The sequence below is a fragment of the Watersipora subatra genome, chromosome 3, assembly GCF_963576615.1.
Source record: "Watersipora subatra chromosome 3, tzWatSuba1.1, whole genome shotgun sequence".
Classification (NCBI taxonomy): domain Eukaryota; kingdom Metazoa; phylum Bryozoa; class Gymnolaemata; order Cheilostomatida; family Watersiporidae; genus Watersipora; species Watersipora subatra.
The window spans coordinates 62,188,647-62,206,060 of NC_088710.1; the positions used below are offsets into that span (position 1 = coordinate 62,188,647).

Here is a 17,414-nt window from a genome sequence, read left to right on the forward strand (position 1 = left end):
CTCGTTAGCAACGTCACCAAACGTTGTGCACGTTTAGTACATACCCGAGGCTCAAATCTTGGAATGAAAGCTAAAACTTAGCGTTAGATCTAATGGTAGCTCTCGTACTGCAAGTTTCACTACGTGGTGCTGAATATTTGCGTCAATATTTAGCAAGTAATTTTAAATGTCTATGTTGGGCTTATTTTTATTTAAGGTTATCAAATATGTAACCCAACTTAGTCAAGGACGCAAATTTTATTTTGTAGACCTTCTGTATATAAATTTGGTAAGAGAAAAGGATCTGTTTTAAAGTCATTATCTTTGTTGATCTATTGTATTGGTCTCATCAACTCTTCTAATTACACGTGGTAATGTAGTTTGGTGTGTTTTGCCAAAATTGTATTTGTTGGCAAATGCACAGTAAATAAAGAAAAGTTTGTACTCCGCCCATGTAAGCGTGCTATTGCGCTTAAGTTAGACTTATAATATTGAGCTTAATATGCCTTTTAAGGACGACAGCTGTGTTTCAGAAGTTCTGATTAGATCTATTAGTAATGATACTACTAGATGTACTAGTGGTAGATCTACTAGCTCAATTATTCCACTTTGTCTCAGTTCGCTAGCTTGACTTAAGAAAATTTCTGGAAGCCAGTTATTAGATTTCTGTTGTTCTCAATATACATAAATAATCTTTTATAGGTCTTTGGTTTTCTAACAGCTGCTGTCGTTTTGTTTCCAAGGTGATGCAATTTTATATGAACCTACTACACGTTACTCTTACAGGATTAATTATGTAAGGTTATCTAATTATGTAAAGGCAAAAGCCTGACAACTTTAGCTTAATGGTTCAAAACGCGCTGCAACTTCTATGCAATCATCATAACTCTATTTGAATTATGGTCTTGAGAGAAGCAACATGGTATAGTATCAATACTAAGGCCATGAGGAATTATTTTTTCAATTACGCTGTGTATTTTTGACACTTAATTTTTGTTACAAATTTTTTGTTAATTTTCATCATATCGAGAAAATGGGTAAGACACAATGCGGTAAGTGCGGTAACAGTTACAATATCTGTAGAAAAACTTTCTACAGATAGATAGTTAGGCTACATGGACCTCACTCAGTTTTAGCAAATTGCTATGGTTTTATTACTGTAAAACGGCTCTATGGCTCTTGGTAAAAAACAGAACAAAAATTGCAGCTCAAACATTCTATTTTGTTCAGCGGTTATACAATAACTTAAATTTGTCTCACTTGGTCAACGTAAAGCTTATTAGCAGGACTTGAAAAATCTTTTGTTGTATCAACAGCTTCTACTCTCCAATTAATTTGTTACCAAAATAAGACAACTGTTGTCTCAGTTGAGCTTATGGTTTTTATAACTTGCATAGTTGGAGATTTGTTTCCTGGTTTTTAGTACTTCTACCACATTTTGTCTGACATAATAAAATAAAACAAATAAGCCACTCTGGATGCAGGTTATAAAAACCCTAAGCCCAACTGAGACGCTGGATGCTTCAGTGATAGGTTGGCTGATCGATCAACCAGATCCCTAGCTTGGGCAATCTGCCATTCCCTTTTGTGTCTGCGAAAACAGCTAATTTGTGTGCAAGTAGTAATAAAGATATCTTTTAAAAAGTGATGTAAACTATGTGACTAGTCACCTTTGAATGTAAGTCAACCAAATTGAAAAAACTGGTAAAGCATAAATTTCAAGTCAGGAGTGATCTTCTCATCGCAAAGCACAATTATAACCATGATAATACGAATGAATATTTGGTGCAGTGTAAACTGCTACTCTATTATTAAGACAGGCGAATGAGTTCAAATTACGATTGTACACTTACAATTATCTTTATTGTAATAACTGGTTCTAAAATGTAGAGGGTGAAGAGGAAGCTGAAATGAGCTAAATTTTTAAGCTCAGTGAAGCATTGCGAAATAATGAAGAAATGAAGATTCGAAACAAATCTACGAAGTACTAACATTTCAAGCAATATTGCCGTAGCTTAATCTTTATTCTTGCAATAATTAAGACAAGTTTTTTTCATCATATCGAGAAAATGGGTAAGGCACAATGCGGTAAGTGCGGTTTAAAAAAACTCAAGCAATGGTGATAGTTTACATAACACAATCGCACCAAATTGCTCGATTCTTTCGATCGGACCATAAGACAATTTGCTATTCAATTACTCACATTGTAGAAACTAACATTAATAATGTTTGTTGTGGCTTTATATCTGACTGAACTTTGCAGATATGCTAGGACTGCTTCTCACCCTACATACGAAGCCAAAAGAACTTTTTTCAGAATGAAAAATGTTTTATGTTTTTATTTATACAAGTTGGTAATAATAGTAAATTTGTGTAATCTTTTGAATTTGATTGCATTAGTACATATGGGTAAATATTCTTCGCTAGTTTAACTTTAGGTTTTGTGTAACAGGATAGCACAACTGCTAAACTGAGATTAATTTATAAACATTTCAAATAAAGCAATCAATATTATTTATCTTTATCTAGCGACTAGTTGTTAATGCATTGTCTAAAGTAGCGCAAGCCTTTACGTCTAAAGAGGATGCAAACATTGAAATATGCTTACTAATGCAGTTTTATTTTAAACTTTTAATGGGGTTGTAATAAGGTCATGCTCCGGTCAGGGTAATTACATTTGAAACTTGAGTTTATTCAAAGTCCAAATTTACAGGTGATATATTCAACAAGAATATGGAGACCGCTGTTAGGTCTCTGGTGATGAGAGCTTGGGAAGATCGCTGGTCACCTGCCAAGTTTTCTGTTCAATACAAACGTCTTGTCTTCAACAGTCACACTCAGACCCTTTTAGCAGGTTACATCAGAACTTCTATCAAGTACATTATAGTTATATAGTTCAGGTTGGGTCACAGTAATAGACATTGATGAACATCCAGAACAGCAATTTTTGAAATGGTAATAGCCATCGGTATTACCAATAATAGTACGCTTATCCATTTTGTAGCAGTTTTGATGTTATTACAGAACTTCTATTTTACAGTTCAGCTTAGAACATCGGTTCTACGATGAACAGTTTGAGTAACACATTTATGTGACATTTGGCTTAAGCAGTAAACTTAAAGTTTTTCTTTAGTGGATGTCTTGCTAGGCATTCATTCGATTCACCTGATTGTGTAGCGGTAAGGCAACGAAATTTCTCATTTGTATCACCGACTAGATGCATAGAACTTAATGTCAGGATTTTAAAGTATTTTGTCATCACTCTGTCCTCTCCTTGATCATATACAGCTTCATTTCCGAGTTCAAATGGTGTTTGATTTGCGGTTTTAGTCTGGCTCTAGTCAGTATTTGATTAGGTGATTTGATTAAGTGTGAAGCAGACTATTCTATACATCCTTAAGTTGAAGTAATACATCTATTATTTCAGAACTACTTCTAAATGAAGCTCTAGTAGGTACAGCTGCTAATGACTTGCTCTTCTCCTATCTTCAGCACCTTTTGTCCAGTCAGGTAATTCCACAGCGCTTTTTAAAATTCACCGAATATTTTATACTAGTTCCTGAGACCTTTGATGTCATAATGGTGCCGGTGACCCTGTGTATTTCATCCTATTCCCTTCTACTCATGTATGTTGTGCTGCAGTGCTGTCTCTTGTACAGAATGGCTAACCAGGAACTTTTTTACAGGCTTTGCCTCTAGACAAGGTGCTGAACGCAGCCTCCCACTTTGATGATATCCAGCAGCCACTTATTCTCCTCGACTTGGTCAACTTCCTGAAACGTAATTCTAAGCTTTTCTTGTAAGTACATCTACTACAGTTGACTTACTCTGTAAGTACCTCTATTTTAGCTACCTTCTCTAATAAGTTGTTCTACTACTGCTGACTTACCACAAGCTTAACTCTATTATTGCCGAATAAACATGAGATCACCTTGACTATAGCTGAGGTACCATGAAAATACTTCCTCCTGTAGCTGACATACCCTGCAATCAACTCAGATTTCTAACATAAGCTATCAAATCTAACAATACTATCTGCTATTTATTATTAATAACTCAGCATGAATTTAGCGGTTGATGCAGCTAAAAGCTCTTCTTCCTACATGTGCATCGTATACAGTATCTGTTGTCATTTTATATAGCTCCATTTGTGTGTGTCCGTCTTATTCACCTTAATTAACTTGCTAGCCGCTGCTTTTCTGTTTCCTTCAAGTCCAAAGTGATACCTGCTTGTTAGTAGCTAGTATTTATGTTCTCAAAGTCTAATATGAACTGCCACGTTTTTGCTCACAGTTTGGATGTTCCAAGAGACGGCGTTGTGGAACACTGCCAGCTACTCGCCAACCACCTTACCTGGCTCTTCATGCTCATGTACAAGGTGCTGCTCAAGATGTCGGAGTCTGAAAAAGCTGATCCATCTGGATACTACTCTTCTCTGCTCGGCTCATTGTGTCAGCTCATCGAGACAGTCACACTCAACAAGCCTCGTGTGATGGCCATGAACCTCTCTCGAAGGGTCTCACCATTGGGTAATCACTCTCTCTCCAATCTGTTTTGGCATATAATGTTCACTTTATTCTTTATACACACACCATTTTTCTCTTGAGACTTAATATCCATACAGATTAAATCTATCAATTCATTAATTTATTTAAGGAAGCGGCGGGTTTCATTTGTAAATGCACTTGATGTGAAATTTAGACCACAAGAAACACTGCCTGTTGTGATACCTTTTTATTGAGAAATCGCATTCGTTGCGAGTCCTTAAAATATGTAACATTACAGTTTACACAGCTCCTCTTTGGACAAGGCATATATGGAAGATGCATAACCCATATAATCCAACTCACTGCTGTGTGCCTCCCTGCGCTGAGACAATGGTTACACATTAACTCTTTCGCTACCCAATAATTTTTACCCGGGACATAGCTAAAGATTTAGTAAAAGCTAATATTTGACAGGCGCATATAAATTACTGTAACCTTTGAACCGCATGGTCTATGAAAAATATTTTGATACTAATTTATTCAGCATGAAGTTTTCCATCAGCTGATGCCCATAAGAAAGTTTGCAAATGTGTTGCAGAATGAGCTCGGACACTTTTTCGGTCATTTTTGCCACCACCATTAGCGTGCTCCGTGTCGGATAAGTTCTAAATAGTATTATAGCCTAAAACATTATTGTTACTGCTGAAAATAAAATAATCACTCTCATTTGTATGATTGTTCAATAGATAATCATCAGAAGTCTATTGAAGTACAATTAGGGAAACCTCTGTAGCTGTATAACGTCTGATCCGGCTGGTCTTGCGAAGAAGACATTTCGATAAAAAGTAAAGTTTTACCAAAGCGAAACTAAGCTCAGGGTGGGCTGTAAACATATTTTCTATTGGCTCAACACAGGCAGATGCTTATTTTAAGTTACAGTTGTCAAATGAAATTGTCAAATTAATTAATTGTTTCATATACAGAAACGTTTTGCACGAAGCCTACCGAAGCCACTCCACACGGCTCTTGGCCATACGCAAACGCTGTGCCAAGCCGCACTATGTTGGTTGTGGTACTCAAAGAGTTAATACAGCTGATTTTAATGGTTTCAGTTCTATGCATTGTTTTCTATTGAACATTTGCCCCATATGATGTCATAGCTATATGGAAAGTATTTTTGATTTTTATTGAGGCAGAGAAAACTTATGTGCAACTTTATACACATGAAGGAAACAGAAGTCTGTGGGTACAGGTAGAGAAAGTAAGTGTGCCTATGCATGGAATTAACAATTTGCACTCGAAACCTACATGGGGTCGTTACAGGCACCTTCCAGTCCCTCCAGGAGAGCGCCACACAATTCTCTCCCCTCCTTCCTTATCTGAGCGATAAGCGACCTGATCTGGTACAGAGGATGAGGAAGTGTATCTCAGTCTGTGAGAAGTAAGTAGCTGGAGTCATTACTCATATAGGTTAGCTCTCGAGGGGCGTTATAGCACCTCTTTCCAATACCTAATTGAAGTCCCTTAGTCTATCACCATACCAGATACTTTTGCCAGGCTTGAAATAGATGACCCTCGTAGTGGATGCCAGGAGAAACTATTCCTTCTGACAAGCCCTAGCTCAACCATTGCATCTCTCGTTACTATAGAGGCCTTGGGACATTCCTGCAGGAACCACAACCAACTCATTCGTTACTTTAGGCTATACAAGTCTATTCAGGTAATAGAGATGATCAGTATTGAGAGAAACACTTCCATGGGACAGTGCTGAGATGCTTGTCTGGAAAATGGCAGGTGATGCAGGTGCTTCACTTATGGATATTATGTAGATGCTGGAGGGTAGTGTATTGGTGACAGAGATACTCCGAGCGTGTATAAGTGGACTCCTCGACTGTACAGACCTTGATCAAATTCATTGGATTTCATTCACGTACATCAAGGTATAAATTACTTTGTCACCAATAGAGTAACTTACCTTCTGTTCTGCCACTTACGTGCTAATAAAACATGAGACATTTCTCCAGTTTCATCAGTTCTGTTAAAATTATCGATTTCTAATTGAAATGTATATTTGTAGAAGTTCAGTTTATTTTATTTTATGTGCCCCATTGAGTTTATTGTTGCATGTTTTTAAAGCTGTGAGGGAAGTGCTGGCCATGTGATCGTTATTTTAGCAATATGGAGGGTGTGAGGGACAGGTAGACGAGCTAGGAAGCAGCTGCACAATTATTACAGTGCAGTGAACAGTTTGGTCGCTAGCCAATCACTGGTCACAACACATTTGAGATGCAGTCTTTGTTCACATGACTTTTTGTTTCATCCATACATTGATTACCATTCATGTTTAATCAGGAATTGTTATTTTGCTGTTGAGTATTTTGGTTTTTGACATTGGCAGGTTGAGAACTTGCTTATTAATTAACTTTATACTTGGATTCTTTGTCTCTTTGCTGCTGAATGAGGAGTTGTCTACTCGAGGGTAACGCCTCGTGCGAGATCCTCGTTTTGCTTATTTGTTTTTTTTATGACAGGCACAGCAGGTTCTTTTAAACTTTGTACTATTTTAGTTGCCAAGTCTGCTGTTTCACCTGACTGCTGCCGGGACACAGGTCCTGAATGTTGATGATGTTTACACAGGACTGGACATGCTCTTCAGCCACACTTCCCTCCTCAATCAGGCAGCATACACTTTGCAAGAGTAAGCAAATCCTATTTACTGTAATTTATAGCACCTTGTGTTCCTCATCTAACCTCAAATGGAATGTGTTTCTCATCTTAACCATCAGGATACCACTTTAAACCATAACTGTCACATACAACTTTTATCGTATTTGCTAGGTTAATCAGACATGCTGATTCCGATTTCGAACTCCAAATAAAGATTGGTCCACTAACTTTCCAAGTCATCAAGGCTTTTTACAGCACAACAAGCTCCACCCATAGATATGTGACGCATCCTAGCTTTTTAGAAATGGAAGTTGGCGATATTAGTTCGATTTATAATGATATAGATGGGTGTCTCAAAACCCATTATCTAAATTCACCCTTCAAATCATGTCAGTCTTTTATGAAAGGTAGATAAAAACTTTAAAACTATTTAAAAGCTCAAAAAAGGGCGATTTTATCTCAAGCCACCGTTGTTATCGCGCTTTTTTGAGCTCATTTTTCTTAGTGTTCAGCCTACTAAACATTCTGTATCAAGCTAGGAGCCATTTTAAAAGTATCATAAAAAACTTTCATAAAAGACTGAGAAGATTTTGAAGGCTGAATTTAGATAATAATGGGTTTTAAGACACCCATCTCTATCATTATAAATCGAACTAATATCGCCAACTTCCATTTCTAAAAAGCTAGGATGCGTCACATATCTATGGGCGGAGCTTGTTGTGCCAATTGTGTTGTTTTTGAGACGGATATCAAAACACTATAAAAAGCCTTTATGACTCTAAAAGTCAGTAGACTAATCTTTATTTTGAGTACAAAATCGAAATCAGCGTGTCTGATTTACCTAGACAATGCAATAAAAGTTGTACGTGGCAGTTATAGTTTGAAGCTTGAGGAAAATGCTTTGTCTACTACCACATTATACTCCAGAAAAATAATATAGAATAGATGCCTCTACAATGTAAATAGTCCATTTTAGGAGTTTTTATGTTATACGAACAGAGAAATACATGTAAATAGCTTAATTCTTTCCAAGATCTTCCCAAACTCACCTCTTTGCTCTTTCAAGATTGAAGAAATCATGTTAAATTTTCCAATTTTGTTGGCGAATATAATCTGGGTTTTTATTGAATTTTTGTTGTAATATGCAGATACCGTAATATTGCACCAAAACCGGACTGAAGAGCCAAATTACAGTTGATATATATTCATGTGTAGAACATCATTAGCTTTCCATTTACGTGCCTCTTACCATAGTTTATCTAATAAATGCCTAAACTATGAATTAATAACAAATTGTTTAAAGGTTGACTTGCAACAAAATTCACATTACAGTTATTTGATATGAAAAGATTCACCATGTCTTACTCTGTTGTGTTGTAGGTGCAAAATATGTGGAAAAGGTGATTACAAGTTCTTAAAAGCTCAAAAACGAACAGAAAATCGCAGCCACACGGGACCGCCGTAGTTTGAATTCCCTTTCCAAAACAGCTCAAATGTGATGTAGTTGTGAGAGATAGTTTTTGTTTACACCTTCTTGCAACCTTATTCGTCGAAATATTTTCACAAATATACTTCACGCATTCAATAAAACTATGTCTATTGTTCTTACGCGTCTGTTTTATCGTCATTGTAATGCTGTCACTTTTAGCACTGATATCTTATAACTTACCGTAAAAAATCGTTAAACTTTTTAACCTTACCTCGAAGGAGTACATATCATTGTCTGATAATCATGACGAGCCTGTTGGTCACCTGTGATAATCGAAAAGTGCTGCAAAAATTATTTGCGAAGTATTGGGTCACATGATCAGAGAACGACTTGACGATTTAATTATGCCGAAACAAAACTGTAAAGTGGCGAGCATCTATATTTGATTCGGGGTCTTTGGTAAAACCCGAAGTGTTTGTCATACACTAGTACTACGATAAGTTTTATATTGAGCTTTGCATTGGACTTTCAATTCACGTGAGAACATACGTGACAAGACGATAACCAAATTTCGTGGCTACGTCATCAAAATAAAGATATTCCAATCTACGGCCGCTTTTCATTTTTGAGCGTTTAAGAGCTTGTAATCACATTTCCACACATTTGGCACTTACAACACAACATAGTAAGACATGGTGAATCTTTTGATACCAAATAACTGTAATGTGAATTTTGTTGCAAGTCAACCTTTAACAATATACGTACACACGCACATACATACAACATATTACATAACATACATGTTTAAAATTATGTTTATAACATATAACTATACTAGCTGCATTACCCGCCTACAGGAACAGATTCACGTGCAGCATAAGGTTTATTGAGAGTTGTCTTTCATACTGTATAACAACTCCAAATATGCAGTCTACTGAAATTGTTGCCCTGATGTATTATTATGTAAATTGTCTACTGAAATTGTTGCCCTGAATATGCATACACATATTACATGTCAATAATGTTGGGGAGAATAATGGAAATCTGCAATGTGTTTCACAGCTAGATGCATGTAAAATCTAGTAAATATTCTAGATTCATGTGTCTAGATTCATGCGTCCGTCCATACCTGTCTATATTTGCAGTTGACGATTGCGCGCTTCTGCCGCCGAGCCCCTGCCTTGGCCTTTGCTGACCAGTCTTTACCCGCCGAGCAGTTGACAATCGCGCTCTTGCACTCGCCTCGCAATCGATCGCTTTGCACTCGCAATCAATCGGCTCGCACTCGCCTCGCAAGCACTCGCCTTTGCAACCAATCGCCTCGCACTTGCAACCAATCGCCTCGCACTTGCAACCAATCGCCTCGCAATCAATCACCTCGCAATCAATCGCCTGGCACTCAATCGCTTCGCAATCAATCGCCTTGCACTCGCCAACTCATTCATCCGGAAAGCTGAGCCTGGATACTCTCGCTGCACTTGGGGCGAAAAAGGTCTCCCGAACATCCCCGAGTGACGCCACGGCCCAAACCGCTAGCTGCATTACTCGTCCACTGGAACAGATTCATGTACAGCAAGAGGTTTATCGAGAGTTGTCTTTCATATTGTAAAACAACTCCAAATATGCAGTTTACTGCAATTTTTTGCCCTGATACACTATGCATACACATATACAGTCATATATGTCAATAATGTTGGGGAGAACAATGGAAATCTGCAATACGTTTTACAGCTAGTCTACAATGCATCAGTCTCAAACCACTCAAATTGGTGTTGCCCTATTTGTGTACAGAGAACTGATAATGAAATTGACATTGCTAGACAAACTGAAGTTCTTCAAACTGGCAGTATTGAAAAGTTTTGCATCTTCTAAAAAATTATACAAAATATTTTGCTGTCGCCAGCATTTATTGAATGGAGACTACATGCTTAAAACACTAATCATAGCTCACCAGTTTTTCGTCTATAGCCTGTGTTTTGACATGGTATATACAAACAGTAATGAGGTTGTGTCGATAAAATTTATATGTATAACAGCACAGACAGTATGATGTCAAGGCAGATACAGCATTAGCACCTTACAATAATAAAACATAACGCCAACATGATAGCCTTTGTATGAGATACAATAAGGATAACGAATGCATGAAAATATATATATACTGAAAAATATGTTAGAAAATGCTGCATGTGGTATAGCAGAACATGAAAAACATAGCATGACATAACAATAACACAATGTTAGTTCAACGCAACACTTGCAGATAGACAACATTTTTTGTTTTTCTGTCGGGTGTATGAACAGACAGTTTTCAGCTTGTGCCTACTTTTTAGCAGGCGACGTACAGCTGGTCATGGCTAAAGCAGGGTGACAGTAAGTCGATAACGGCTGCTCTCTTTCTTTTCACCATCGCTTATCGCAACTCTTAGAGTACTCGTACAAGTTCTGTAGTAGTAAGTTACAGTAGGCCTACTCGTAGCTGGAAAAAAAATAGTAACTCAGCTGCTGAAGGAAATGAACTGGTCCAACTATCACAAACAGTGGCAAATCCAACGTTATTAAGTAGATGAGGTGTGGCGATTCATAGGCAATACAACATTGAATAAAACGTACTAACCTTTTCGATGTAGAAATTTAGTAGGTAAAACGCAGTAGCAGTACCCGTGCAAGTTCTGTAGTAGCTGTAGTTCTGTAGAACTCGTAGCTGAAAAAAAAGCAAAAGTAACTCAGAAGGAAATGAACATGTTTACTATCACAAACAGTGGCAAATCCAACGTTTTCAACCCTTTCACCGAAGTAGACTCATTTATGCGTTTTCTATGGTCGACCGCCGTAAACAAATTTTTGCGACTTTCCCAGCAATTGCTAGTAACTGAATTCTATTATTCGTTGATAACATAACCAACGATCTTTAGGACTTTTATGGTAGTGACAGTGTTGTCCTAAGATTTCTCTATAAAATTAGCCTAAAGTTTAATATTTTAATCTTTGTTTGGGGATTTCCAACTTAAAAACAAACATTTTTGTGTAAGTTCATCAAAGGCGTTGACGAATTAGAAAACAAATAACTACTTATGTTGATGACATTATAGCCGATTCAGAAAGTATAGATACAACGAATTTTTTGCATAGCAGTGCTTGTTAACATGTTGGTAAAATGAAATATATAACCAAAACAAATGTTCTAGATGGAGTTTGAAATTGAAAAAATATTGTATAGCTGTTAAGCAATATCGGCAAAATGGCTGGCAGTAGGCTGATAGCTAAATTTGTACATGGACACAGGTGAAAGGGTTATGTAGTGGAAGTGTGGCACTTCATAGACAATACAACATTGAATAAGAAATACTTACCTTTTTTTATGTAGAAATTTAGTAGGTGAGAACTGCGTTTTTCCAGTGACAGCAAGAAACCAACGTTCCCTTGACCTTTTTGGTACACGTTGGCAGTAAATATTAATCGCATGTAAATTACTATTCATTAATTTATTTTATTTAACGATTAGTACATTTGTATAGCTGTATAGGCACCTTTGTATAGGCCGCAGAACTCAGGACTGTGTTTTTTTAACACGGCAGTAACTTTGCTGTTTCAAACGCACCAGTGTCGTACGGAATCGTAAAGAGGCGTGCTAACCAGAGATGACGTGATTTTTGTGTAAAAACGATGAATAGGTTATGTATAATAGAGGCGTGTACTAACCGGAGATTTCCGTTAATGTGCCTTAGATACCTAGTAGCGGGTAATAGTCCGAAAAGTACGGTACTCTATAACGCGGACACTCAATCATGCAGACAGACAGATAGACAACGATTGCCGTTTATATAGTAGACTAGCTGCATTACCCGCCTACTCAAACAGATTCACGCGCAGCATAAGGTTTATTGAGAGTTGTCTTTCATACTGTATAACAACTCCAAATATGCAGTCTACGGAAATTGTTGCCCTGATGTAATATTATGTAAATTGTCTACCGAAATTGTTGCCCTGAATATGCACACACATACTACATGTCAATAATGTTGGGGAGAATAATGGGAAACTGCAATGTGTTTCACAGCTAGATGCAGTTGAAATCTAGTAAATATTCTAGATTCATGTGTCTAGATTCATGCGTCCGTCCATACCCGTCTATATTTGCAGTTGACGATTGCGCACTTCTGCCGCCGAGCCCGGCATTGGCTGATCAGTCTTTACCCGCCGAGCAGTTGACAATCGCGCTCTTGCACTCGTCTCGCAATCAATCGCTTCGCAATCAATTGCCTCGCACTCGCCTTGCAATCGATCGCCTCGCACTCGCAACCGATCGCCTCGCACTCGCAACCAATCACCTCGCACTCGCAACCAATCACCTCGCACTCGCAACCAATCGCCTCGCAATCAATTGCCTCGCACTCGCCTCCCACTTGCAACCAATCGCCTCGCACTCGCAATCAATCACCTCGCAATTAATCGCCTAGCACTCAATTGTTTCGCACCCAATCGCCTCGCACTCGCCAACTCATTCATCCGGAAAGCCGCGCCTGGATACTCTCGCTGCACTCGGGGCGAAAAAGGTCTCTCGCGCATCCTCGAGTGGCGCCACGACCCCAAACCGCTAGCTGCATTACCTGTCCACGGGAACAGAGCAAGAGGTTTATCGAGAGTTGTCTTTCATACTGTAAAACAGCTCCAAATATGCAGTCTACTAAAATTTTTTGCCCCGATCGCACTATGCATACACATATACAGTCATATATGTCAATAATGTTGGGAGAACAATGGAAATCCGCAATACGTTTTACAGCTAGTCTACAATGCATCAGTCTCGTACCACTCAAACCGGCATTGCCCTATTTGTGTACAGAGAACTGATAATGAAATTGACATTGCTAGGCAGACTGAAGTTCTTCAAACTGGCAGTATTGAAAAGTTTTGCATCTTCTAAAAAATTACACAAAATATTTTGCTATCACCAGCGTTTATTAAATAGAGACTACATGCTTAAAACATTAATCATAGCTCACCAGTTTTTCGTCTATAACCTGTGTTGTGACATGGTATATACAAACAGCAATGAAGTTGTGTCGATAAAATTTATATGTATAACAGCACAAACAGTATGATGTCAAGGCAGATACAGCATTAGCACCTTACAATAATAAAACATAGCGCCAACATGATAGCCTTTTATGAGATACAATAAGAATAACGAATGCATGAAAATATATATATACTGAAAAATATGTTAGAAAATGCTGCATGTGGTATAGCAGAACATGAAGAACATAGCATGACATGACAATAACACAATGTTAGTTCAACGCAACACTTGCGGATAGACAACATCTTTCGTTTTTCTGTCGGTTGTATGAGCAAACAGTTTTCGGTTTGTGACAACTTTTTAGCAGGCGACGTACAGCTGGTCATGGCTAAAGCAGGGTGACAGTAAGTCAATACCAGCTGCTCTCTTTCTTTTCACCATCGCCTATCGCAACCCTCGGAGTACTCGTGCAAGTTTTGTAGCAGTAAGTTACAGTAGGCCTACTCGTAGCTGGAAAAAAATAGTAACTCAGCTGCTGAAGGAAATGAACTGGTCCAACTATCACAAACAGCGGCAAATCCAACGATAATAAGTAGTTGAGGTGTGGCGATTCATAGGCAATACAACATTGAATAAAACGTACTAACCTTTAGTACATGTAGGTAAAACGCAGTTGCAGTACCAGTGCAAGTTCTGCAGTAGCTGTAGTTCTATAGTACTCGTAGCTGGAAAAAAAGCAAAAGTAACTCAGAAGGAAATGAACATGTTTACTATCACAAACAGTGGCAAATCCAACATTTTCAACCCTTTCACCGAAGTAGACTCATTTATGCGTTTTCTATGGTTGACCGCCGTAGACACATTTTTGCGACTTTCCCAGCAATTGCTAGTAACTGAATTTTATTATTCGTTGATAACATGACCAACGATCTTTAGGACTTTTATGGTAGTGACAGTGTTGTCTTAAGATTTCTCTATAAAATTATAGTCAAGTGGGGTAAGTGCACCATTGGGGCAAGTGCACCAGCTGTTGATATTTCATCAGCCAATCACTGCATAGCTGTCTCTGAGTTGCAGGACTATTACCCATGATCCTTTACAGGAAGCTATAGTCCCTCCATGCTGGATTTCAAAATTTTTGTGAAGTGAGCAACCAAAAGGTAAATGCACTATTTAAGTAGTTGGTTTTAAATTTAGAGCTGTGCACTGATAATTTTATAACTTTCATTTTAGTGAATATTTGTTTTGGCTAACTATTTAGTGTAACTGGTGTCTATTCAGAGAATACTTTGTTTATTGTTTTCATCCAAAAAAATAATTTTGTTTTATTTTAACTGGTGTGGTGCACTTGCCCCTGATAATTTTAGAGACAGGGGCAAGTGCACCTATGTGTATGGGAAAGTGCACCACCATGGTGCACTTGCCCCAGCTCAATAATATTTTATAAAAGGCAACTTAGTATTGATAGATAGTCACTATCAAAACTGTTAAACATTATTATTATGCTGGCTTAAATAGTAATTTGATATTGTTTTAATTTCAGAGTCAGAAATGGTCCGCAACTATGTTCGAAAGACTAATAGACGGTCTTATTCTGCTGAAGATTTGGAAACAGCGCTTGACAAAATACGAACAAAGCAGTTATCCACAAAGAGATGTTCAGAAGTTTATAAAATACCCCGAGAAACATTGAGAGACTACATTAGCGGGAGACGAGGTAAAGTTGCTGTTGTTGGAGGAGGTGGAAAGCCACCGGCATTATCAATTGATCAGGAGAAGGAGCTCGCCGATGCAATAAAGGTTATGAGCACAAATGGTTTTGGTTTGAGCCGGTGTGAGATCTTGGATGTTGTTCAAAAATATGTTATCAAAAACGACATTAAAACTCCCTTTAAAAACAATAGACCTGGTGAAGACTGGTGGCTAGAGTTCAAGAAGCGCCATACACTCTCTATCTTGAAACCGCAGGCCCTAGAGCATGCCCGGAAGCGCCAGACATCTCCGTACATAGTTTATGAGTTCTATGATCTCCTGGAAAAAACCCTAAAAGAATTAGGATTGGAGAATCAACCAAAGCGCATATGGAACTGTGATGAGACAAGTTTCAGCCATGATCCAACACAAACTAAGGTTGTAGCCGCTCAAGGAGCAAAAGCATGTCGTATTACCGCTGCAACTGGCAGAGAAAATACTTCGGTATTGGCTTGTGTAAATGCTAATGGTGACAAGATGCCACCATTTGTTATATTCAAAGGAAAAAATCTTTGGGATAGCTGGATTCCAAAATCGGGAGATTGGCCAAATACATCCTATGCTGCCTCTGCTAATGGATGGATGACAAGCGAACTTTTTCTTAACTGGTTTACGAAAAGCTTTGTTCCCCATGTCAAAGGTGAAACTCCTTGCCTGCTGATATTTGATGGACATGGCAGTCATGTTACAGTTCATCTGATAAAAGCCGCCCAAATGAATGGAATTACCATCCTCAAGCTACCAGCTCACACCTCACATATCCTACAACCTTTGGATGTGGCATGCTTCCGCGGTCTCAAGGCAAAATGGGATCAAAAACTGACAGTGTGGCAAAGACTACATGTTGGCTCGCGACCTGGAAAAGCCGAATTTGCAAAGCTTCTAGGCAATGTGTGGGCCGATTTAACCGCAAGTAACATGATAAGTGGTTTTAGAGGAACTGGAATTTATGATGGAACAATCGTTGGTGACCTCAAAGTCAATCGTTTTGCTGTGTCACAAAAAGTATTTGACAAAAAACATTTAGAGAGCTACAACCAGCACATTGTGTCTAGCCAGTCTTCATCGGTCCAAGGAGTTTCTTCAAAAGCTAATGACCAGCCTAGTTCGAGTCATGGTAAAGAAAATATTATCGAGCAGTCTAGCACATCTCATGATGAAGTGGCAACTGGTGAACTGCCTATCGCTTCCAGTCAAGTTAAAACCATGCCTAAAACCATCAGTCATGTGGAAGCAACGCCTAAAACTACCAGTCATGTTAAAAAAACACCTAAAGAATCTGAAACCTATATTCCGCTCGAGAATATATCAACTTCAGCTGAAAATGTATCAGCTACAGTTTCATTTGAGAAACTTCTTCTAAATACAGTCAAAAATCAACGTGCCAACATTACCGTGAAACGCCGCAAAGTTGCTAGTAGTGCAGAAGTCCTTACTCGTCAAGAGGTTGATACCAGAATAGTGAAACTATTGGCACCCAAAGTAAAAAAAAACCAACGTAAAAAAAAGAGAAAAGTCCCAAGCCCTCAATCGTCATCTGATGAAGCTGATGACAGAGAAATGGTATTGCATGACAGCACAGATTCACCTAGTGAAGCTGAAGATGATAATGCACCCCCCAAACCTAATGCTATCGGAGATTTTATTCTGGTTCGCTTTGCTGGAAAACGTTCGGTTCGTCATTTTGTTGGACAAATAATCGACAAGCCAGTTGCTTCAGAGTACTCTGTTAAGTACATGAGGTGTCAAAATGCACAGAAGGGAGCATTTGTCTGGCCAGAACAAGAAGATATTTCACTGATAGATGCTGATACTGTAATGATGACGCTACCTACACCGATCATTGGCCGCCGGGATATAGTCACTTTCCAAGTTGACCTCTCCACCTTCAATGTGTAATAGCTCGGTTATAGCAAATTTAATGTTTAACATTTGACACTGCATTTGGTCAGCTCATTCGTCCAATCAGTTATATAATCACTATTGTACACATAATATTTCACCGAACCATCTTATTTGTTTATTTTAGTAAATACTATCATGCTGTAATATTATACTTTATAATCACAGTTGTTTT

At 38.2% G+C, this 17,414-nt stretch overlaps 1 protein-coding gene across 1 annotated transcript in view; it reads left to right on the top strand.

Moving 5' to 3' along the window:
• The first annotated feature begins 3,698 nt into the window (after positions 1–3,698).
• LOC137389950 (mediator of RNA polymerase II transcription subunit 24-like) overlaps positions 3,699–17,414 on the top strand; it is a 32,016-nt gene continuing 18,300 nt past the window's right edge. The window contains exons 1-6 of the mRNA XM_068076147.1: positions 3,699–3,778; positions 4,273–4,508; positions 5,790–5,907; positions 6,024–6,186; positions 6,296–6,406; positions 7,034–7,164. Of these exons, the coding sequence (XP_067932248.1) occupies positions 4,343–4,508; positions 5,790–5,907; positions 6,024–6,186; positions 6,296–6,406; positions 7,034–7,164 (689 nt within the window). The 5' untranslated portion in view covers positions 3,699–3,778; positions 4,273–4,342. The remainder of the gene's footprint in view (positions 3,779–4,272; positions 4,509–5,789; positions 5,908–6,023; positions 6,187–6,295; positions 6,407–7,033; positions 7,165–17,414) is intronic.